At 42.0% G+C, this 25,068-nt stretch overlaps 1 protein-coding gene across 1 annotated transcript in view; it reads left to right on the forward strand.

Annotated features, from left to right (window-relative positions):
- The window catches only part of CCDC187 (coiled-coil domain containing 187), a 42,462-nt gene extending 19,785 nt beyond the window's left edge, over nt 1-22,677 (forward strand). Inside the window, exons 13-32 of the mRNA XM_086475826.1 lie at nt 4,713-4,805; nt 5,212-5,322; nt 6,201-6,304; nt 6,950-7,083; nt 7,597-7,742; nt 7,875-8,062; nt 8,587-8,674; nt 9,506-9,682; nt 9,771-9,949; nt 12,638-12,819; nt 13,373-13,485; nt 14,001-14,169; nt 15,113-15,252; nt 15,489-15,526; nt 16,176-16,219; nt 16,674-19,561; nt 20,463-20,804; nt 21,495-21,638; nt 22,102-22,227; nt 22,522-22,677. Coding sequence (XP_086331952.1) covers nt 4,713-4,805; nt 5,212-5,322; nt 6,201-6,304; nt 6,950-7,083; nt 7,597-7,742; nt 7,875-8,062; nt 8,587-8,674; nt 9,506-9,682; nt 9,771-9,949; nt 12,638-12,819; nt 13,373-13,485; nt 14,001-14,169; nt 15,113-15,252; nt 15,489-15,526; nt 16,176-16,219; nt 16,674-19,561; nt 20,463-20,804; nt 21,495-21,638; nt 22,102-22,227; nt 22,522-22,677 — 5,562 coding nt within the window. The remainder of the gene's footprint in view (nt 1-4,712; nt 4,806-5,211; nt 5,323-6,200; nt 6,305-6,949; nt 7,084-7,596; nt 7,743-7,874; nt 8,063-8,586; nt 8,675-9,505; nt 9,683-9,770; nt 9,950-12,637; nt 12,820-13,372; nt 13,486-14,000; nt 14,170-15,112; nt 15,253-15,488; nt 15,527-16,175; nt 16,220-16,673; nt 19,562-20,462; nt 20,805-21,494; nt 21,639-22,101; nt 22,228-22,521) is intronic.
- The last annotated feature ends 2,391 nt before the right edge of the window (nt 22,678-25,068 follow it).

The following is a 25,068-nucleotide window of genomic DNA, read 5'->3' on the forward strand; positions in this document are numbered from 1 at the left end:
AACTGCAAATGCTATAATAAACACATGCTGTGATGAACACAGACTGGAAAGTATTTCACAGAGCTCTTACACGCGTCTCTCATCAGTTTAGGCACAAAACCTGGAACAACCACGTGAGCTGACGAGGACAGGGTTTGCACATTTTGCTTACCTCAGAGACACCACTACATAAAATCTTTCCACCATTCCTGCCAGGTCTCTTCCACAGATGAGCTGTGCTTTCCTTGCTACTGCAGCACACTCTCTGAATCCACAGCACCCAGGTTTCCGTACTGCTATTAAATAAGGGAACTAGTCGATTTAAAAAAGATTTCACCTGTGCCCCTTCTTACAGCCTTGTGATTGGACTACGAGCCAGATTGGACTAAATGAGCCCGAAAGCTCATTTCATCGGGTCAGACTTTTGTTTCTTTTTTTTGTATTTGAGAGATAACAAGTTTTAAGCTGAAATTAATTGTTAAAAAAGCATTTTCTAAACGTTGAATCTTAAGCATGGTTACCGATTTAAAGTAATTTGCATTAGGAAAGCAAGGAATGCTCTCCATTATTCTTAAAATGCAGAATTTTAACCTGGATTACAAAGAAAATATATTTTTACGTAACCTCTTTCCCCTTAACTGCTGATTGACATATTTTCTCGTATCACTAGAGGGAGCTGCCTTCTTGCTTCTAGCAGAGGGAGAAACAATTAAATTAGTGGAATCAGCAAAGTGTAGCAGCATGGTTTCAGCTAATTGTCCTCTGATTGATAGTTTTGAAATAAGACAGCTCTTCATGTTTCGCTCCAAAATCCTACACTGTCTTTTGTATCTTACAAAGCTTCTGCCTGGTGAAGCTTCAGTGAGCTCCACCATCAGCCTTCAAACCTCTCCAAAGCAGTCCGCAACGGCGGCAGCGCTGAAGCACAGCATCCTTCTTGACACAGGAATTGCTCTTGAGAATTGCTCGCACTTCCTTTGATATCAGTTTTCTCCCTCTGAACTGGTTTCTTTCCATACCTTCAGAGTCTGTATTTGCACTTCTATGATAAATGATCCTGTAGCCTGTGTGTGCACAAGAAGTCAGGGCTCTATTGCTCTCCACGCCACTACCCCATGCTGTTACTTGTAAAATACCGCTGCAAAGCATGCGGACACGTGTGCGCATTTTTCACTCTGTGGAGTCCAGGGGTGCTCTGCCACACAGCTTGGGGCTTTGGTATCCATACTACAAGTGTAGTGGCTCGAGTGAATTCAGTATGATTGATGAGCACTAGAAGGAACATTCCATGGAAATTCAGGGTTCTGGTTAGGTCCAGATTCAGGCCCACCTCTCTCTCGCTAGCCTGGTGCGAGAGCGGCTCTGCTGCTCTGCGTGTGACGTGCCACACGTGGAAGGGGCAGCAGCAGGGTGAGATCTTGCCATGTGCTGCAACATCTGGCTGGAAGCTGAACTCCAGACAACCCTCCGCGCTAGAGGATTTAGATATAAACACAAAATATGCAGAGGACAGGAGCAGCACAGGCCACATTAATCCCCTTGTTTAGCAAGCAGTTACTCTTCAATGACAAGTGGGATACCAGACGTATTTATAGAGGAGAGAAGAAACTGATTCAGCAGGTGTGGAAATACAGATTCGCCAAGGTACTCAAGAATGCAGATCAGCCCATTGATTTTCCTGAGTAAACAAGCAGAGCCTTCAAGTTTAGAGTGTCTTGCTTAGGGTTTGCTCTTGGCTCACAGGCCTTGCTGAAGAAGGGCCAAACAGCCATCCTGTTCCCCTGCGCTGCGTAGCTCAGCTGTGCTCAGGAGGTAGCAAACCTCTTTTCTGTATCTCCATTTACCTGGCACCGCTACAGCTCGGTTCCTGCACACTAACGAAGTCCTGAAATGCCTGGGTGGGATTTCACCCATCCCGTCTTTTTCCTGAAAAGCTTCCTACAATAATAAAGCAATTGACCTAGCACAGTAATTTTGGAGAGGGGAAGGATTGCCCTGACCTGGGTGTCAAATAGGTCAATTCCTTCTGGATCTGTTGCTCCATCCCACAGCAGCATTTCAGGACTCTTTACACCCCATCTTCACACACCTCCAGGCAATAACGTAGTCAAAGTGGCGCTTACACCTAAAGTTGCAAGTATGTATTTTTGTAATAACTGGTTTGGACTGATTGCTGACATGGGCAGAAAGAGAAAAAGCTGTCCTTGAGTAAAGCAGCAGTAAGTGCTTCTGCCTAGCTTCAAGTGATTAGAAAAATGAGACTTTTAGCCCGGCTTTTTTAATTATGTGTCACAGAGATTCTACAGGGCTTTACCGAGATTCTGCAGGTGCAGCGGAAAGTGATTTAATAAATAGCATTTTTTTAAAAAAGGCTGAGCGTATGTACAGTGAAGCTATCTGGGTATGCAGTAAAACGCCATTCATCATAACGTAAGAGGACGTGAAGTTTAGCCAGATGGTATTTTCTTTAATGCAGGATGTTGCAACGCAAGAAATGCATCTGGAAATAGCCACAATTAGGAAAATTGTCTTCAATAGAAGTGAAAAGAGATCAGAATAAACTTTGTATTCACTTTGAGATCAGCACCATTGGTCGGGCTTTGAGCAGAACAACAACAACATTGTCCAGTTTGAGGCACAAATTGAAAATACTTGCCAGTTTTAAACTATATCCCAATAGATTACCATACTTCAGAATGGCCCAGATACTAGTATTAAAAGCTACCCAGACAACTTAGCATCAGTAAATTCAGCTTGTAAACATTTTTATATAAAATGACCTTATTTGTTAGTATCGAAGGAGGCATCCTCATCTGGCTTCTGAAAGTGGTGAGGTGTCTGTATACCTGCTGAAGAACCGTTCACTTGTCTTTTTTTCCATTACATTGCTTAAAACCAGTAACAAAACTTCCCTGTAGAAAAAACAGCTCTTTCACCCACAAGATTTTCCTAAATATACCATTTCACAAAATCATCTCTGGTAACCATAAGCATTAAAGAGTCTGAATCAGCCCTCAAAATCAGAAAGATTGGAGTAAAACAAAAAATATTTTTAAAAGTATGAACTCTTCATTGGGCATGTGATTTCTAGCTAATTGAGTATGATTTTGCCTTTTCAAACAACCCTCCAGAACTAGGAGATACACATTACGGAAATAAAAGATAAGATTTTCATCCAGGCCCTTCATTCTGAAAAGTGGGGGGGTTAAGAAAAGCCTCCTGTAGTAACATCGTAAGAGGTAAGTGAAATTTGCCATCAAGCTGTTTATCAAAACACAGCACCATTCCAATAGAAAACCTGCATCAGGCTCGATGCATATTAACATTTTATTTCACTCACATCCATGTGAACACAAAACACACCCTGGCGTGCAAAGAAGCCCACGTCTGCCGCTTCCGTGTTAAAGCTCCCTCGGTATTTAAAGCAAAAACAAACCTTGCACGTCACGGGCTTATCCTGAGGCACGGGGTAATTTGGATTCAGACCGTCTGGACAGGGATACAGATTCTGTCTCGAGTTTCCAAGTCAAACCTATTTCTATTTATGACCCACACTCCAATTCATTTATGACTCTGGTTGCTGTGACAGAGCCACAGCACAGAGTAAACACACAACCTGTTTGCAGAAGCTTAGCAGTTCATCTGAGAAGCTCAACGCAGCCAAGACCACATCACTGGTAAACATTACATCACCTGTACTGTAAAAGACAGACAGGAGAGTTACAATAAGGAAGTGGCAGTGAAATAGGTGCATCTGGAACAAGAGTTCTTTTCCCCACTTAAAAGCAAAAGCTTTTTTCCACGAGTGTGTGCCCCCGTGACAAAAGAGAGAAATCCAGCCTGCGCCCCTGTACAGGGAGAAGCTGCAGGATGGAGGGGGCACACGCGATGCTGCTAGAGTTCCCAAGGAGGCGACCAGGTTGGGAAGCTGTTCTTCTTTTGTAACCGGTGGGTCTGATCCTGCTGGCGCAGCAAAGGAGCAGTGGGAACAAGAGTGACCATAACCCACACTCTGGACTTTGGGCTTAGAATGGGAATTGCTCCCCAGTCCTTCTCCTCCCTGGCATAGTCCCTCTTGAGTCCCAGCTCTTCCCCTCTCCCCAATACTTGCAGGACTTTATGCTAAAACAGATTTATTGACAAGATGTAGGTAGTGACATTTTTCCTCCTGCAGATATGGCAGAAGAAGTGAACGTATGCACAAAGTTATTCGAGGAATAAAGGCAGATGTCAGATTTGGGAGGCTTCCAAAAATAGGCCCAGGGAGGATTCAAAAAGAAAATGCAGTTAGGAATGATGTACACATCCCCCTTCCCCCTTTTGCTGATCCCTCATTTAAGCCTATGTATTAGGACTCAGGCACATTTTGAGAAGTACAGTCAGGCCTGAAATGCAGCAAAGAATGCAGAGAAGCAGATGGCCTGGTACCCCACTGAAAATACCACGGTACCGTTAGATTGTTTACAAGGTGTGCTGGCATCAGTGGTGACCCAGCAAGCCAGCCCTGCTGGCAATACACTTAGCAAATGCTTAAATCCCCGAGGACTTTGACAGCATAGAAACACATTTTTACTGGAATCTGGAGGTAATCTGCTTCCATTGCCTCCCTCTGGTAAACTCTGATACTTTCTTCAGCTGGCACCTATTAAAAGTAGTACGGAATATTTTTTTTATTGTTTTTAATTAAGAAATGGTGACTCTTCCCATCTATTTCTCAAGCTTCTGCAGGTGAGGGAGATCCTAGCTACACAGCACCAGAAGAGGAATACAGGAGCCATCTGCACAATTTGAGGCAAACCTCCCTACTACTGGCTCACAAACTCAAGGTACAGTAAGCAGCCTCTGCAACAAGCAAAGAGCAATTCGAGTTCTGCTATCCCCATGAAAAGGTGAAACCTATCCCCAAATTCAGGTGTGTTTAGGCTACAATCAGTTGCATCAGCTGACTCGGCATTAGGTTTATAAACTCCAGGTAGCTCTAAAGGAGAGGGGTCAGTCTTAATTTGCTATTTGGAGAGGCCAGTCTAGCACTGGTGGGTAGGAAACCTCGCTGTGCTGCAGCCAAAGCAAGCATCTGCATTGCCTTCCGAAGGCAGCAGGGTGCGACCGGGGTTGGCTGCACAATACCTGTGCTGCCTTCTCTTGGAGTTTGCTGCCCTTTGCCCCCCAGCTCTGAGGAATCATGTGACTTTGTTAAAAACATCATTTATAGCATCTTGTTTCCTAACGCAGGTCCATCAGCTCCAGCAGAAACAGCAGCTTACGGTGCTGAGGGAGAAAGCAAAGCTAGAAGTTCAAGAAAGCCAGAGGTTTCTGAGTGACCTGCTTCAGCACACTTCAGAGGTAAGTCGTCACTCCAGATCCTGTGTTAGCACTTCTGGATTCAGCAAAATGTTCCTCCAGTCCCCACTGCTGTGTGTTGGGGTTTTTCTCACTTAGAGCCCTTTAATCAAAAGGGGTTTTTTAACTGATAAAAACTGTAGGTCAGAGTAAGATTTTGGAAGTGCCCAGATCTCTCAGGTAACAGAGTCCCTTAGGCTGTTGTTTGGACTGTTGATCTGAAATCACCTGGGTACTGCAGCTTCTGCTGTCTATGGCTGGTTTTGCTGTAAAATCAAGAGAAGGGTTTTTAAGTCCTCGAGAGATAGACATGAGAGCCTAGCGAGATGCTAATCTTGGCCAAAAAAGTATCTTTTAATAAGAAAAAAAAATTAGCATGCTGCTTATTTGAGGTTTACTTTCTAGCCTCAGATTCTGAAGTCAGCTAGGAACTGATGGACTTCAGTGTCTATTTGTTAGAATAAGAATTTAACCCCACATGCACGAACACAAGCTCAAATCTCATGTGTGATTCCAAGCTCTCGTTACATTGTTGAGAGAATTTGCTTTGGAGGATGCTTTAGCTTAATTAATGTCTTCAGTATGTTTGAACAGCTCAAACAGAAGTGGCCTCTATGTTTTTAAAGTACCCTGACTCCCATGAAAACAGCTCTACATACACAACAGTTTGTGAGCTCTTATACTACCTTTCTTCCATACGCAGTTAATTCGCTGTGAGAAGTACCCAGCTCACTAGTTAATCCAACTCCCTACAATTTATTGGCATATGAAAAGCATTATCTACAATGAATGGCTTTCCCAAGAAGATGAGGGAAGAAGGCTTAAAAGTTTTGCCTTTCAAACCGATTGTTGAGGTCTATGGACAATTTCTGTGTTTGCAGGAGCGCAGCAGCTCCAAAGGCAGTTACCCTTCTGTGCCAGGGCTGGGCCATGCAGAGCAACCACGGAGAGGACACCAATCAGAAGGTGACAATGCAGCTGGCAGGTACAGAAGGCAACATACAACGAGACACTCCGATGGCTTAGCCTGTGATTTGACTGTATGAATGACTTGGGGCACTAAAGCATTTGCACTGTGTTGTCTCTAAAACGGATGTTCACTTCAAGCCACTTAAGAACAGCTTACTTGGTTGTCACATTATCTACAGGACTATGGCCTAACTGTTTCATGCATTCAGATCTCTGCTGTGAAGTGTCTATCTCTGTGACACAGACTTTCTACTCTGATTTGTGCACAAACTGTAGTATAAACATCTTTGCAATGTTGTGGGAGATTTTGCATTTTTTAAAAGGTAGAAGCCCCTTTGAAATTTGTGTGACAGTATAATTTTCCTCTTTTTTTTTACCATTATATACCTTGGCATGAATGAGAATTTTATATTTGTACTTTTCTATGTTCATTTAAAGTGGCATAGATCAAAGACTTGAGAATTGCTTCTAGAGTCTTACGTATACAATTACTAGAAAGGAACCTTTGCACAGGTGAAACTTCCAATATTGCATAAAAATGAGCATCATGCTACTTTGAAAGAGATTCAGCCTCCATAGGGGACTTTGCTATGAGAGATAGGAATTGAAATACTGTCTCTGACTGCAATAAGAAAATATTTCCTTGTTTTCTTACCCTCAGGACTCAAGAGATGCATTCACTGAAACAATCCCCATTGAAGACAGAAAGAGGTCAGAGTCCAGTGGATCCCACAGTAGAGGAAGCAAGAAAACTTCTGAGAGGAAGGGGTTCATATTGCTCAGGGCTTCAAGAAGGTGAACACTAAGTTAAAGGATTTGGTGGCATTGGGCAAAACCCAACATTTTATAGCAGAGCATGAGAAATAGCACAGCTGGGGCTGGAACATGTAACCGCAAATTTCATTAATTTGCTAACATTTTGAAAATTTTGACCTAAATACTTATATTCGTTACGCATACTTAAACCATAGCAATCTCCCTTTGTACTCCTGACCCTTCCACAGGAGATAATCTTGGGAGTTGAGAGTTATTACCCTGCTTACAGGCACCTTTTTTCTTTTTACCTGTTTACCATGATCTCACTGGAAAGCGAGGTCAGTGTTCACGGCTTGCTGCTGTCAGTGAACAGCTGCGGGGTGACTCCTGGGGCTGAGGGCAGCGCGCGGGCCCGGCTGCCGAGCCTTTGCAAAGGGCCCTTAAATCCAGGAATGGACGCTGACTCATGTAGCATGGGAACCATTTTGGGGGTCTCTTCCCTTCTGTTAAAAAAACCCATTTACTTATGGTGACTTCAAATCTTCTCCCTAGGATCCCTGTTGGCAGAGCACAGGGAGCGGCTGCATGACCATCAAACCTCGAATCTGTTGACTCCTCCGGCGAACTCGCCCCACGGGGAGACCTGCGCAGGGGATGACTCTGGAGAGAGCAGTGAGCAGGCCAGCTCCAACAGCCGGGTAACATCAGCTCACGTGTTCGTGTGTGGGGTGTTGTGGTTGGGGGGGTTGTTTTGGCTTTTAGCTCCTGTGTCAAACTTGTCACTCGCACGATGCTTCTCGGATAACGACGGCGCTCTGCTCTGTCCCCAGTGGAGCGATGTCGGCCGACACTACGGAGGCTCCAGCACCTTCTGCCGCTTCAGCTTGGCCATGGCAGAGCAGTGTCTGAGGGGGGAAGAGCTGCGAGCTCGACACCAGGCTGCCCTCCTCAAGCTCCGCAAAAAAGCTCTCCGGGAGAAAGCCAGGGCTGAGCTGGCCTGGCTGGACCACCAGAAACGGTGAGATGTGGGCAGGACACCACAGACCTGCCCTGATGGGGACGGGTCCTCCAGCAAGAGGCAGAGGTGCTGCTGCCTGCTCAAAGGAAGAGCAACTGTCCTGGCTTGGGGGAAGAGAACAAATATAAAACCCTTCCCTTGCAGAGCAGGTGCAGGTAATGCAGAAGCAGAGGAGCCTGCACAGCTTTATTCTCTCCAGAGCCCAGCTGAGCTCCCTCCTGCAGCCACCACGAGGTGCAGTTTGAGCCCCCCAGTTCATGGCATCCCTCACCCGTTGGTGCTGTGTACTGAGTGCTCAGGGAAGTCCAGCTGCCTTGGGAGACGTCCAGGCAACACAGCCCCAAGGCAGTGAGATGTCCTCCAAGTCTAGTAGAACTTTCTGCAGAGCCTTCCACAGCTACTGCTGCTTTTACAGCTGCTTTGAGAGGAGCTTTGCTCTTATCCCTGTCACTGTTTTCTGAAGATCATTACATTCATGGCATTTAACTATCCAGTTGTGATCCCCATCCTTCTCTGGTCTCCAGCTGTCTGGAAAACCTGCAAGACAGTAAGGGAGCTTCTGCCATGGCCGCGAAGCAGCACAAAATCCTAACGGAGCTGAAACAGGAGCAGGTAACACTGCAGCAAGGGAGTTGGATTTCATCTTATAAGCAGCGGGAGGGTGCAACGTGGGGAGGTGCCTGGAGCTATTGGAGCAAGTGGGGTTTGGTTTTTTTAAAAAAAGAAGTCACCAGTGTTATTTCACATGCATGATTCTGCTTTGCTTCCTACATTCAGGGAGGTGGGGTTTTTGTGCCAAAGTCAGCAGTTTGTAAATCTTAGAGAAAAGAAAACACTTTTTTTTTCCCCCCTGCTCCTCTGCTGTTGTTGTGAATTTTTCTATTTGTGCCATAACAAACAGGCCATATAATGTAGGTTTCCAGTGATTTATGCAGATTTATGCTTCTGATGTTGAAATACATTAAATTAATCTGACAGCTAATTTTATAGTCTCAGTTCCCCTGCTACCGAGAGGAATACTGGGCTCATAATTACACTTGGTAGTCAGAAAATTTCTGTCCTACTCTTTATGTAGTACAAGCCTCTCCTTTACTTCAAGGAATTCCTGTGCAGAGTACAAACCACAAGAATCCTGTAGTTTTGAATGAGATCAAGATAATTTCCAAAGGTCTCACCTCTCAGGCACCCCCCTCTCTCAGGCAGTGAAATATCCCCTTACCTGCCATCAGTTTTCACAGGTAACTGCCAGTCAGTGCTAGTGAAAAATAAAACTGCCAAAAAATTTTTACAAAAAGGAACAAAAGCTGCATATTTATTTTTTTTAATTTCTTTTTTAGGATGTTTTGTGATAGTGTTGCCTTATGTTAAAAAACACTATACACAGTTTTAAGCAGCTCTCTTTTTATCTTGACTCTCATGCTCCTTTTTTTCTGCTTTGCTTAGGCAGAAATCCAGCACCTGCAAAACATCTACAGGGCAGCCCATCAAGAAAGAAAGCTTTTATTAAAGCAGCAAAGAGAAATCTTAATGATGCAGCATTCAACAGCACAGCTCCAGGAAAAGCTGCGTAACTTGGCTGGGAAGCAAGAGGTTATTAAGTCACAGTCACTAGATGTCTCGGTGGGCTTTTTGAGTCAATAATAGCTGAAGTCAGAGCTGACAGTACAGCTAAGGAACCCAGGTGAAACCTGTTACTTATTCCTTTTAGCTTACAAGGAGCCTAGCAACTGAAGAAGGAACAAAGCTGAAAACAATGAGACCGATGTCTAGCTCAAAGTTATGCTCCGCTTCAGCAGAGTCTACAGCCCACCCAGAAAGGACTGATCTCTCAGGGAACAGAGAGCATTGTGTCCAGCTAAAGAATAAACAAATCAAGAAATACGAGGGGTAAGTAAAACCCTTTCCACAGTGACAGCTGAAGACCCAGTCCAGTGGAGAAGATGGAAGTAGTTATGTCCTAGATAACCGTGAGCTTTAAATGCTCCCAAGATGGAGTTGTGTACTAAGTTTTGATGCATCCACCCGTGTTCAAGCAGTGGATGCATCAAGATCACTGCTTATCATGCTGACCCATAGTGCCTCATTGTTTGTGTCTTCTGTGTGTCCAACCTACCATCTGGTGCCCTCAGTGGTAAGCTCCTCAGGACAGGGACCAGCTTATTGCAAGGTACGTCAACAGCATCAAGCACGCTGAGGTGTCTGGATCTGTAGCTGGAGATCCTTTCCATACCACTACTATTGCACATGGAAGGGGCTGCACTGAATAACACACCGTTTAATCCTGTGTGCAAAAGTGGGGAGTAATACTTCTTCCTAAGGCAGTTGTGCTCTCCTTAGAATGGCTCCATGCTCTTGCAGACATAATCCTCTCTGCTTTAAGAAAGCCAGTCCTGGCAGGCTTTACAAATTAATATTAAACTCTGCATTTTTGTGCAAGCAGGTAAATGTTTCACTACGATTATCTGCACAATAAAATGTTAAGCAGTGTTATCTGTGTCTGTGGGACTGGGGCCTGTCACTGTGATGTTAGAAACAAAGGTAGCTTTGACACCAGGTCTAGGCAAGTTTAATTTACATAGTATTAATAACCAGGATAATTTTAATGATGCCACACAACTGCTAATGATAACTCACACTTTCATGATGGCTTTTAACTACAAGCTCAAAGCACTTTGCAACTATATACTAATTAAACTTCAAAATACCCATACAAAATGAATAGAAATGTATTGATTTAATTGGTGAAATTTGCTCCTTTGTCATCCTCTGGCACTAAGCCTATGTATCACTTAACCCCTCAGAGCGGGTTTGTGTTTCACTCGGGGTTTAACCACAGAAGGCTTTTGTACTATGTGGGGCTTAATTTTGTGCTTAAACTGAAGCGTAGAGGTGTCCTGTAAAACACCCACTGTCAGAGGCAGCTCGGGAGTTCAGCCAGGCTGTGCTGAGGAAGCGCTGCTCTCCTCTTCCCCAGGCGCTGTATCCCCACCATCCCCACCCGCTTCCCGCTGGGCTGGCGGAGCTGAACAGTGCAGATGAGGACCCAGCAGCATCCACACTGCTCAGAACTGCAGTCTTCCAAAGCAGGCTCAGATGAACAAAAATCTAGTTTGCTTCAGAAAAAACCCCCACAAATGCGGTCAAAGACAAACATACATTTACATGAATTAAAAAAAAAAAACCCAACCAACAACCCCTTTCATTCAGTGTTACCCAGACCTTTAGCAGACGGGTGAGTCAGGTTTGTGCATTTACTGAAGTCCCCGTGGGGAAAGGCTTTCAAATAAATCCTTGCACGGAACTGATCTATAATTCATGGCGTTATTGATTACAAGCCACAGAAATCTTTAAAAGGTTTCTTGGCTGTGCTTTCACTTCTTATTACTGACAAGCCTGCTCATAGGAGAACAGTGAATATTAGTGTCAGTCTAGAGCAGACAAGGCCTGGTGGAACTCGCAATGCATCCAGGCTCTGGCTGCTGCGGGATTGTGTACAGATCCCTTTCCCATGCCAAAGTGCAGCGTGGTAATTGTGCTTTCTATCTACTGGTGCAGGTATGTTCCTATTTTATACTGACCAGCAAGATAGTTAATAAGCAGGGATGTAAGGGAACGGGAAGAGTTGGGAAATAATTTTAAAAATGAAAGCAACCTGAAATTGTGAACAAATTACCAACATGCAGAGAAAGCTGCTGGTTTGGGGTTTTATTAATGGATATTAAATATTAGAAACAAGGAATACAGAAACTTGTTATAAATGGACAAGCTTTTAGCTGAGAGTTGGGAATGTATCTTCTGAATTGGGATACTTATTTTGAAGTCCTTAAACATTAGTGGTGTTGAATACTTTATGGGCCTGCTGTTTTCACATCTAAAAAAAAAAGAATAGGGGTTTAGCTCCTAGACACTGTCATATTGTTGTTTTAATCTGTTCGAGAAAAATTGTACTAAAAAAAAATACAACAAAACCAAACCCCACATGTCAATCACTGTTTTTTCTGGATGGAATAACTTACTCAACTGTGTATTCTAGACCTTGTACCATTAACAGAAAAGCCTGTGAGTATCAGTTGTGTTGCCTTGTCCTTTTGCTGTAAGGAGACTGCTTAGAAAGTTCAAAGTCACCACCACGGTCGGTAGCTGATGTCCTAAATGTCCATAAAGTTGCCATGCTATATTTAAAATCAGTGAGATCTGTAGGAATCTGATACAGTATAATTGATTGGAGATGGAGGAAGCATACAGGTTCAGAATTTGACCCTGGTTTTGCCTTTTCAGTGCCGATTTCTTCGTTTTCCTCCTGTTCTTGTCTATGAAGTTTAGAAACCTGACTATATAAAATACAGTACCAAATGAGAAGGAGGGGAATGGGGAAATACACTATTCAGAGTGCTTCTGGCTTTACTAATTTGCTGATTTATAAACACATGTGCATGTGAGCACTCGACAGGTACTATCAAGCACTACCAGAAGCATTTAATTCATACCTTTATTGACTTCACATAGATTTGTCATAATTAACTTAGGAGCACAAAACAACTCCAGATCATTAATTCCTTGACCAACTCCTTACAGCTTTTCTGCTGAGAAGAAAACACTGGTACAACACCAGAAACAGGCCGAGGAGTCCCCAGGTTTGGAGCAGTCTCTTGGTGTGCGAGGTCCTGATGCGTCTGAAATGGTGGCCAAGACAGTGTGTGGTGCTACTAGTCCAACCAGAGGCTTGGTCTCTATGATTAAAGACTGCAAAAATGCAGGTACCCCATAAAGACGACCTCTGTAGCAAACCATGTTTGTGACCACTTAGTCAAACTGAACGACTTAGGGCAAAAGCTGAAGTCTCAGCTGTGCTTTGGAGCGGTTCCAATGATCTTTCAGAAGACACGATTGAGCTAATTAGCCCATGAGAGAGAACTTGTGATGTTGACCTATTCCTTGGCTACCTCCAGCATGGGTTTTGGTACCAGGATCTGTTCAGGATTAGCAGGAAGGGGTAGCAAGGGTGTAAGTTGTTTAGTTGAGGTAGCAGCTATGCGTAGATGAAGACAAAGAGAGACTGTAGAAATTCCTGGCAGTGGGCTTTACAGTTGCTGCCCTGTAACTGGATGATATGTAAGGTGATGACTGGATAAACAAGCTCATGGGTCCTTTCATCTTCTGGGGGTATGCCAAGGAATCTGTAGGGCAAAACTAGATTACTCAAACTAAATATCTTTAGGTGTTTTTGACTGAGCTAAACAAAAAAGTTTAGTTGCGTTATTAATGGAAAAAAAATGCAGCATTGGAAATGTAACTTAATGTACCTTTCAGAGCTCAGTTCTCAGGATTGTGTCTTGTTACCTCTGGAACATGCAAGTTTGGCTAGAATGGATGAACCTATATCCACACCCACTACAAGAGCAGACACAAAGCATGCCTTTCAGGTAAGGATCACCTCTGGAATTCTACTTCTGCCTACAGAAACGGTGCCCCAGGTAATATTTGTCTCAAGACAGGACCAGCACAAGACTCATTTGGCGGTTATGAACACCAATTAAAAATCAGTCTTGTGCGTTGATTATGTGCACTTCAGCTAAAGGTTAAGTTTTGGCACGGGCTGGTTTACCACAACCTTCCCTCCCCTTCCATTTTCCCTGCGTTGTTAACGGTGACAATGTGTTTAAGCCATCTCATGGGGGTAAGTGCTGTGCTGCTTCAGGAGACTCCAACCCTGTCCCTGGAGCAGTAAACTGTAATTTCCCTACAGCAGCTGCAATGACTAGTTCCTCCCACCAGTGACACAGCCTCAACACGGGTATATATGCACAGGAGTTCATATGCACTTGTATATCTCAGTGAGAACATGTGGAGTTAATCTCTGATCTCTTAACTATTCTTTCCACCAGAAAAGTCCTTTTCCCTTAGGCCATTAACTCTGTCTCAAATATTTACATTCTAGGAATCTGTGCCGGAGGAAAAGGCACTTATTTCAAACCCAAAGATAGGTCCTAAAGACAATGACGATATTAATCCATGTGACAGCAAGTTCACGGTGAAAGGCTTGGGGATGCTTTCTACTCTGTGTAACTTATGCCTAGTTCAGGCAGAAAATACTCTTCAAGGAACTGGTAAATCATATTTAATGCTATTATGTCCAATCTGTTTCAACCACTTCAATCAAACTTTAATCCAGACAGAAAGAGAGACAATCTTCTCATTTATTACCTAAGTGTCTCGCTCGCTATACCCAATATATAAATCACTGCTAGGCAAGATGGTGGAGATCTCTCAAAGGTTTATTATGAGATATGATTATACTGCTTCCTCAGAACAAAATCATAACTTATTCTGATTGTGTCATTAACAATTTACTCTCTTTTGAGGCATTTAAAAAATAATTTAAGGGTGGTCTTTTTGAAAGAACATAGATCAGTTGAAGATGGACTTCATCAGGACATGCTGGAGTTATTTTTGTTTCCAGTTTTTTCTTCAGTTCATATTTCTTGCTCTCAGTAGGAGATATAAAAGGTAAAACTGGCTGTTTATATATGAACCAGTTATATCATTTACATAGTTCTGGGTATGCATAAACTCTACATTATAAATATTTATATATTGTGGCAATATTTCATTTTTTTCTCTAATGAACTATTTTTCCACATTTATTTCTAGATACCATAGTAAGGGAAGCCATAGATTTGTGTAATTAACACTTAAAACCAGAGCACTTGATGACAGAAGTTTGGCATAGGCTGCACCTTAACTAGGTTCTCAAACAAAGCTTTGAGCACATGGAGGTCGAATTGTCTGAAATAAATCCTGTCCCTCAGTCAAAGAGAAATTTTTCCATGGACTTCAGTGGGCCACAACTTTGCCACTAGTGTTTTGACTTTATTTTTGTATTTGGCAAGGAGTCTTGTGCTGTTTCATGACCTCAAGTGTAAGCGCATAGGCACCACCACAAACTCTACCAGCAAGCCTTAGATCCTCGCAGTCGTGGGTACTTTGTGTGACTGAGGTAAAGAACCACCCTGTATCTGCCTTCTGTGCTGAATAATATGTGTCTTTCAGGTGATGCTAACTTGTCCTTAGAAGATCTAGAGAATGAGTCTCCAATAGTGGAGGAAGCACACAAGAAGCAGAGAAGTCATGAAACTCTGAAAGAAGAGCTGGACCCCTGCGGTCCCTTTCAGGCATGTGGCAAGCTTCTAGTTTATCTCACATAAATTTTCAACAGAAGAAATCCTCGTTATTGGCGTGGAGATACTGTGCTTGGGACTCAGCTTGCAGGCACAGAAGCTGAAGTTGTATTGAGTTTTTGTTGTACCATGTTAAAATATTGCCCTTAAGGCTGGGGGAAGTCCAGTAGCAATTCACTGGTATGCTTTAGGTTTCCTGTATATTTAGTGATTCTTGATCATACTCTCTGCAGACTGGGAAATGGAAGAAAGATCTTTCTTTTGATGATGAAGATGGTGAAAGAGGATCAACACTGACTTTAAATGAAGCTATGTTAGAGAAAACCTGGCTAAGGAAAGAAAGGTCACTAGAAGAACAGAGGTACTATATCTGTCGTGGTCAAAATCTTCAGTCCTACGATCCAATTCTCTTACTGTCATGCCAAACCTTGCCTTGCCCATGGTGTGGTCCTCTTGTGGAAAGAGGAGGCAGACCTGAATGATAGCCTGGGATGTTTTTGTCTCATATAGCTTAAAAAGCAACAAAGAAAACCCAATCGACACCCCCACCCCCCAAAAAAATTCCAACCATCAACCCCCAAAAAAACTCCTTTTATAAAAGTTTGACATAATAGTTGTCACACTCATCAAACATTCCCCACCAAGTTTTCTTAGGCTATTTAATTCTTTGGAGTCAGTTGAAAGGGTGTTGAAATCAGTTTGGGGGGTGGAATTGTCTTCAGAATGCTTTGGGCTAGACAGAAACCATCTGAAGTGACACTTAAAACACTTTGCATTGTGCTGTCTGTAGGTAGCTAATACACCTAAAGAAATTCAATGTTATTGACGTTCTTGAATGGCAGTGCCTTCCATACACTTCGTAATTTCAGTTTAATCCAACTATAACGTTGTATTTTCAGATTCAGCACAGACTCCGAGAGAAAATTGGAAATCACACATACAGATGAAAAAGCACTTTCTGAAATCCCTTTGTCAGAAGGTAGGGAATACCTTTCCCCAGGAGGGTTGCTGTAGTTATTTACCATACAGACTGAGGAATGGCTCTTCCTGGAGTCTGTCCATAGGCAATAATAGCCTACTACTTGTACCAGGGGGTGAAGCTACTTATTGGGCTAAAATAGTAGAGATCTTAATGAAAATCCTGCATTCAAACTCTTCTGATCAACTACCTTGGATACTATTCTATTTGCTTGTTTGCTACAGGACCGGGTTCCTCATCTTTGAAAAGTCTGATTTTTTTTTCTCTTCTTTTTGTACAAAGATATTAAAGTCCTAATCTTGACTGTGTATTTAATGCTACTGTCTTCTGAATACAATTCACAGTTGAGGATTACTGGGTTTGACTCAAAGTTACCTGTCAGCAACCTCTTCTATAACATGATTTTTTTCTGGAACGCTGATTTATTTACAAAATTTACTTGTAAATGTTGCAGTTAAAGAAGTGGAAGTGCCTGTCCCTTATGAGATCCATCAGGTGGACGCTAGTCAGTGCTTGAAGCACTTGGACCGTATTTCTCATGAAGCATCTGATGAAGAATTAAATTTTAAAGCATTTTCTGAAGGATTAGCTTTCGCTGAATCATCGTCCAAGTCAAACAACCTCTCTTGGAGATGTGGAAGTGCCAAATCTTCACTCCCAGAATTTCAGAAAGTGTCTGCAGTTTGGATTGACATCTTAGAAAGCTCCGTCTCAGAGTCTGAATTGGAGATGAAAAATGGAGAGGACACAGATGTCAGCATCCCAGAAGAGTTTGTCTATGACAATGGTGATGCTTTTCCTAATGTTTCAAAAGAGACACTAATAGCAATAGGTAATGGAAAAGAAACATCACCTAGTGACAAACATGAGGAAGTGCCCAAAGATGACAGCACGGCGACCTCATCACACTTCCAGAAATACCCTGGACATGTTTCAGATCATGGCTGCGTTGATTTTCTTTCTTTCATTCCATCAGACAAAGCAAATGCCTCCACAACAAAATCGGCAGGTTCCTCCCAATCTGATAACCCTGCCAAGGGAATGGATGAGACACATCTGGATGCCTTGGGAAAACACAACAGAAACAAAACCTGTTCTCAGGAGATCACAGAAGAGGGTAAAGATGCAGTTGCCAGCTCTTCAGGCAGTGATGATATTTACTCATTTAAGATCTATGAACAGCAGAAAGCTAGTTCCACAACTAGCAGTGTGACAAAGGATGGTGGAATTAACCGTTTATTTGTGGATCAAAATAGAGACCTAATAGGGTTTCCACTGACAGGCTCTCTGAAACCTCTAGATCTGGTTACTGACCAACTTAGGAACACTGTCCCTTTTCCAGCTGACAAAGATATTACAACTAGTGGATCGTTAGCATGTCTATCTTCAAGAACCTTGCCAGTTTCAGAAGGCAAAAACAATCATGCACAGCTTTCGAATGAGAGGCTGGCATCCAGCAAAGTCAGTAAGATGGCATTTCTGTCCATGCCCATGCTGGGAATTTCTGAGGAAGTTCGTAGAGAACCCAATTCATTTCAGGCTTTGCAAAGGGTGGGCACAGGAAATCAAAATAACTCAACTGGAAGGCGAGCCAGAAAGGAAGCAAGAAGGGGACTGTTTTCTTCTGTCTCCTCAGAAAAGCAATTGTTTCAAACGGAGAACCGCTCTTCCAAAGGCGAAGATGATTCAATTTTTATTAGTGATGAGGGTCACCCTCCAACAGATGGGGACACCTTGTCAGAAATACTGTCTCCCGTCGATGAAGTATTGTCCTATGGAAGTGCTGACTTGCCATCCTCTGATAAAAGGGATTTGTCATTTCCAAGTGAAGATCTTCCTCCTCCCCCTTTAGGTGCAGATGCAATGAAAAATGGTGATTCTACCTTCGGTATGGATGACTTCCCACCTCCACCAGAACAAATGACAGTCTCAGAGACCAGTCAGTGTATGGATGAAGATACATCACTGAAAATGGATGCATTACCCCCATTACCCGATAACACTGTGCCTGAAGAATTCCCCCTGCTCAATCGAAAGACAATTGATGCTTTTTCAACTCATGATGGTAGTGTCTCAGAACAATCTGTAGTTAAAGATGTTTCCAGTGCAAAGAAGAGCATATTAGAATACCAACAAGGGGAACATGAGACCCCTTTGCAGCCTTTGGAGTTTCTGCCTGTGTCAAATCCTGTTTCTTTCGGTCAGGCCAGTAAAAGCCCTAAATTCATGCTGAAACAAAGCAAAACATACTTAACACCACCCCACGCTGAGGAGGACAGTGATGACCCGTTATTATCATTTGAAATTGGGGACAGAGTGTTAGTAAAGCAGACCCAACCTGGAACCCTCATGTTCAAAGGACGGACTTGTTTTGATAGTGGCCATTGGGCGGGTGTTGCACTCGACAAAGCTGAAGGTGATAATGCTGGAACTTACCAAGGGGTGAAGTATTTTGAGTGTGCTCAGGGCTGTGGTATCTTTGTCAGACCTGGTGAGATTTCACACCTCTTGGGGGCTAATGAAAATGGTTCCAACTACACTGGGGGTGAAGATTCTGACTCCTCTGATGATGAACCCTTCAAAGGAGACTACAGATACTCTGAAGATGATGAGCAGGGTGGAGGAGGGCTTACAGAGCAGAAAGCAGAAGATGCAAACAGTGCAAGGGGATCAGAAATGAAAGGAAACCAGTCTAGGTTACACATTGCTTCACTGTCTGGGAAAGAGCAAAAGCTTCCACATTCTGACCAGTCTCAGTGTAATGAATTCCTCTGTCAAAATAACTTCAGATGCTTGGGATCAGATAAGGAAAAAACAGAACTGATACAAATAAAACAAGCGATACTTGCAGATGTGCTTCCACTGAAAAGGAAGACTGGTAACACAGAGGAGGTAAACACAAGCAAAAATGTTTGTTGCTTGGTAGAGGATCAGAAAAGAAATAAACTTGCTGATGATATTGCAAGTGAACTCAGTAAAAAACTTCTGTTTGACACTTTAATTGCATTTTCTGAAACAGCTCAACACAAATATAAAAGTGCCTTTGAAAAAGACACGATGAATTATAGCAAAGGCCTAACGCAAGGAGACAATCAGAAACTCTTTCTCCTCAAAGACAATTCAGTCCCTATCTTATCTGAACAATCAGCCCAGGTTTCTGATGTTTTACTGTGTGATTTTGATATGTTTAGCATTCACGGTTGTCACAGAGTAGCAGAAAGAATTGTAACTAAATTTGTAGATGATGCAGTTAAAGAATATAAGAAGATTAAAAGAAAACACGGATCAAAAGCAGACAAGATATTTCATTCATCTTCAGAGACTTCTCCAACCACTTTGCCAGTAAGTACTGTCAGAAAGTTTTTGTCTACTTAAGTGTTGGACCTGAAACTGGGTCTACACAGGAAAGCACTTGTGTTGCCCAGTTTTTTATCATCCATAAAAATTACATCATGTCAGCATTTGGAAGCAGATTGCTCACTTAATCTGACCCATTCCTCATTTAAGGAATTATCTTGCAGCCAGTGGATAGCACGTGTCTGGGGAGAGAAGGATGAGCCGAGCATGGGGATAATGACTACAGCTAGTGCAAACAAAGCAAATGAACTTTTCTGTTGGAACCTGTCAGTCAGATAAATCTGCACAAACTTCAGTTTTGATTAATTTTAGAGCAAACCCGGGCACCTGTCAGCTCATCTGCCTGACTCCTTTGCAGCTCCTGGCTGCGAGACCTTCCGCTTTCTAATTCTGCATTAGCTCCGCAGGCAGCTTCTAGCAAAGTCAAGACTCTCGGAGCTGCCAGACTCTCACTTTCTGTTCAGCCCCTTGGGAGACTGGAACCCCAAACAAAACAGAAGCTTGTGACACCTGCTGCTTCCAGTCCCATGGCTTCTAGTTTGTACTTCCTGATGCGCTATTTAAGAAGTAATATCACAGAAAGTATATCTTTTAAAAAGAAGTTTGCTTTGGGGTGGTGGGGAGAGTAGTCCCAATTTGAAACAAAAGTGTTTCAGAATGTCAAAAATTTTCATAGAATTCCACATTTAGAATTCTTTCTAATTCTGAATTCTGCCGAATACAGTTAAAATAGATATTTTTTTAATGACACATCAGTAAGCCTTCCTTTGAGCCCATGAGTAAGAAGGTGGTTTGAAGTAATCAGTTGTTAATAGTCACAGTACCTCTAAAGATAGCAGGAAAATACGGAGTGTGTCACCTGGTTTTCTTTTTCTCTCTACTAAAGTTCCTCATAAAAATCCTTGATGCTGGTGTTTTTGGAAGCTCTGAAGACTTTGATCAGCCTAATTCTGACCAACGTATGCTGGTGAGACAAACACGAAACCAATACTGGTACAAATTAGATCAGTGGCACTCAGCTCCTTGGAAGAAAACTGTGGAAGTTCCTCTTCTGATACCACATCACAGTTCATATGTTAAGAAATTGTCTGCATCCGCTGTAGAAGAATTATGGACCCCAGAAAACATATATTCAGATTTCAGGGGAATCGGTGTGCCAAAGCACTTTGACTGTAATGATCTCCCAGGGAATGATTTGGAAACAGAAAGCAAGAGGATGTATAATCAGGTATTTTTAAAGCACTAGCTGTTGTTAAACTTTTCTGGTGTTCTGTAGGCTGACTCATAGCAGCAGTACTTAACGCTATTCTAGCTGCTAACGCTGAGTGTGGCTAAAGGATCACTGAAAGAGGTATTGCAAGATGTTGCTTCTGGTATCTACTGCAAAATAATTCTACTAGAATTGATGCCCTTGCTGTGATACAAGCCTTTTGCTAGAAGTCATAGGAGCCTGCACAGCTAGCCTGGTGTCTGGTTTGGGTCTGTTCAGAAAAAGCCAAGCTTCTGGGAAAGCTGCAGTCTGAAGAATCCAAGTCTCCTGCCTTGGATGTCCTGCTGAGTTTGGAGAGACCTCCGTGTTCCTCAGCATCCTGAAACTATTGAGTTTTGCAGACCTCTGTCTACACAAGGAGACTAAAGGGTCTCATCAGGGCCTTTTGTATAAGCCGTCCATACCCAGTGAGTGTTCCCACGTTACTGTCCAGTACCTTCTGCTGTACAGGTTTACATGCTCTTTAGGCAATGGTGGTCATGACATCAGCTATAGGAACATCAGTGATGCAGGCGATGATGGACAATTTTGTACTGAGATTCAAAGCCCTGCTGTCACCAGGCTCGCAGCCTTCAGAAGTGCTAAGAAAACTCTGGAAAGGGCATTGGCGAGAGATTCGGTTTATGTTGGTGCTGTGCTTGGTTACAGGTTATATTTGATTTGACCCGTGAGTTGCTTCGTGCAGAATATCGACTAACTGCAAATCCAAGTACATTGCCATGGATGAAAGAAAATTTGGGATCTCGCTATTCCAGGCATCTTTGCAGAAGAACAGATGTCAATGATGTCAAGGTACATTCTGGAAATGTAAAATTTACAGTGACAAGAGTCAATGAAGAGAGTAGATATTGCAATGGCAAAAAGAAAAAAAAAAAGTGAAATTTGGGAGGATTATGGCAGTGTAACTGAGGATTAGAGCAGAAAACAGCATTCCTCTGAAATGCTTGAATAAATTCAGACTGAGCTGATTAGTATTAATCTAGTTGATTAATATTCCAAGTGTGTGGAGTCCTCTAGGGGAATGGGATCTGGGCTTCTATATCTCCCTGGTTATAACCACCCTGGATATAACCTCTAAAGTAATCTTGCATTTAAAACGTGTTGGTTGGACGGTATTGATCAGCTGCTTTGAGGTCAGTTCCCTAAACTTTGGGATGTTTCTAGGTTTAAAGCTGGATCTTCACACTGGCACCTGTCACTCATTTGCAACCCTCACAGTGACAGAATTTTCAGCCTTTTTTTTCTTATTTTGTAGATGTTCGTTCAGGGGGAAATTATTAAAATAATGAACCTGGAAAAGAATGACTTAGAAATGAAAAGAAAATTCCTTAATATGACCAAGTATGGAAACTGTGAGAGAGACAGAGTGGACCTTATTCTGGTGAGCAGACTTCCACATGGAGATTTGTTTACTTTCTGTAGGTTTTCACTAGAAATTCTCATGCTTTTGTGAGAGTTGTATTTACTTAACTTCAGAACTTCAAGTTATTGCTTTCCTTTTCAGTACACTTGCAATAATAACCCAGTATTCCCAGCTGCTGCGAGTGATTTAAATTAAATAAATGAACAATGCATATATAAAGGTGTTGGATTAGGTACAGTGTCTTAGTACCTTTCACAACTGACCCTGCTCTTATTCTTGCAGTAAACATTCTTATCCACGTTCGTGTTTTAGATTCAGGAGCTCCGCAAAGAAGAATCTCAGTGGACTGATTACGATGCTGATGAATTAACTGTGAAGATGAGAATCACTGAAGACATATTTGATAGCTTGGTCCTTGATACAGTCAGAGTTCTCAACAAGATTTATCTGAGAAAAGCCTGTGACTAGACCTTTTCCCTAAAAGGCCCGAATGGAGGAATTGTCATCTCTGATGGTTTTTTAGGCAAGAAAAGCATGTTTTAAGAATTTTAATTCTGAACTTGTACCCCATACCAGTGTGGTCTCGGCCCAATTTGTACGTTCATGTTTACAACACAAGGATGCAAGCAGAGACTTAAGCAGACAGAAAAATACTCCACAAAATATTCTCTCTGTATTTTGTGCTTTGGAAATGCTCATTAAGATCAATGGTGGTCTTAGATTCTGTGTGACATCAGACTAAAGGGTAGAAATTTTATTCTTGTCTCTTGTTTTGTGGTCAAGATAGCAATTTATTCGCTTATGCATTTTAAGAGTACAACACATTTTAAATGGCATAGAATTCTACACAAACAGGGTTCAAAACCAATTTGTGTGTAAATTACCTTGTTCTTGGTTATCACGTTCAGGTTGTGAGTGGCAACATGTGAACTGTGTTTTGAAAATAATGTTCAGAAAAATCGTAGGTGACCGTCTTAAGGACGTAAAAGTGCAGATGGGATTAAATTTCCCAGAAACTGAATTGCTGTGGACCTCTGGAGTTTGGAACAACCTCCTCTAACTGGAGCAAGTCTAAAACTTTTCCTGACGGGTGCAGTAGAGTTAAAGGTGACTGTGCACTTTTTTTGTGTGCTGTGGAACTGGTTAAAAGTAGCCTGGAGATGGCTTCAGAGATGTGGCACATGCAATGATCTTGCCCTGGCGGGATGTAGAGCCAGACGTTCAATTTTGATGGCTGTAACTTCAGGTAAATGAGACAAACACCAGTTGTAATGCACCTGGAATGGGACACTTTTCTATCAGCAACTCCAGCTTCTGAAAATTAAATATCTGCATGTGATTAGGCGCTTTATCACGCACTTCACATAAGCCCTTGGAATTCATAGGGGGCTGAGGATGTACTTTAACTGGCAAAACAGAGGAAATCACTAAGCCTATTCTTTTTTTTTAGCAATATTGGAAAAACCAAGATTTTTAACAAGGATATATAAGCATTCCCTGAGCATGGTAATTGTTTGCTATGTATATTGGTGTGGTCCCACCTATTTTGTACTGAGAAGACCAATGATAAATTTTTATTTGTTAGTTTTTCTTAAATACTGTGCAAATATTTCTTACTGGAACTCAGAAACTGTTCATTATTGAATAACTGAATGTAATGATCTATTCAAATCCCATTCAATGAAACGAAAAGCAGGACAAATAAACTATATATAAACTTATATTTTAAATCACAATATTTACAACATTGTTTTGGTGGGGAAAAACAGAAATAGATTTTATATCTCTATTTTTAAATAATGATAGCTTCACTGTTTTCATCCTGAATTGTTTGTTTTCTGAATAAACAAAATAAATCCTCTGTATCTCACTCTTATTTTTACTGAAATCAGTTAGAATTGCAGATTATCGTGTAGACACTGCTGTTCTCATTAGTGAACGGGAGTAGTTGTGTTTGTTTTGCAGACAGCTCCTGGGGCTGTTATAAAGCCCTGCCCTTGTAGTTGCTATATGACCAGAAATAAAAAGGCAGCTTCTGCCCCAAGTGCATTAACTGTTTATCTTATCCTATAAACATTCTTATAACCCTAGTGGTTCATTTTCTTAAGTCTCAACTTTTATCCATATTAATTAATCTGGATAAATTATCTGTTCTAAGATTAATATTTTCTTGTCAGTTTATAGTGGAATTTAACTCAATTTTTTTTCCTCCTGGACTTAATGACAAATTCTTGGATACAATGACAAATCTATATATTGAAGCACTATGGGTTTTCAGTTTATTGTTCACTACAGTTTTGCCGCAGCAGTGGGATCCTTGTTGTGTTTGGAATGAAAAATATCACTTATAAATGTGAATGAATAGATGAAGAACTCGTTTTATTTCAGACTGGTGCCTTATGTTACACCTGAGGAAGATAACCATTACATCTGCAATTAGGTTGTGAGTGAAGCCTGAGCCCTTGCAGGATGCTCTATACAGAAGGACATAGCTATAAAGTAACTACTGCTGATGAGAATAAAGAGTGTATACACAGAACATGTCAGACATATTTAATATCTCCCACCATTCTGTGTTCAAAACCTTAGATTCTGGCACCCAGATATATTGACCTGTTCAGTCAGTGGCAAGACTTCAATACCAAGATTACTCTCCTTCAAGGTCTAATATTTTGTTTGCCTTGGTTTTGATCAATATTAACCTCCTGGGTCAATAAATCTTGATACTAGTCTCAAGAGGAGCCATTATCTTTCATAGAAAATGATTATTTCTCAGTTAAACCCTACATTTAATTTTCCTGTAATCCATCTCTTTCATCTTCACACCTTTAACAATTCTTCTGAATAAAATGCACTCTA

This window comes from Leptosomus discolor, chromosome 19, assembly GCF_034619465.1.
Source record: "Leptosomus discolor isolate bLepDis1 chromosome 19, bLepDis1.hap2, whole genome shotgun sequence".
NCBI lineage: Eukaryota > Metazoa > Chordata > Aves > Leptosomiformes > Leptosomidae > Leptosomus > Leptosomus discolor.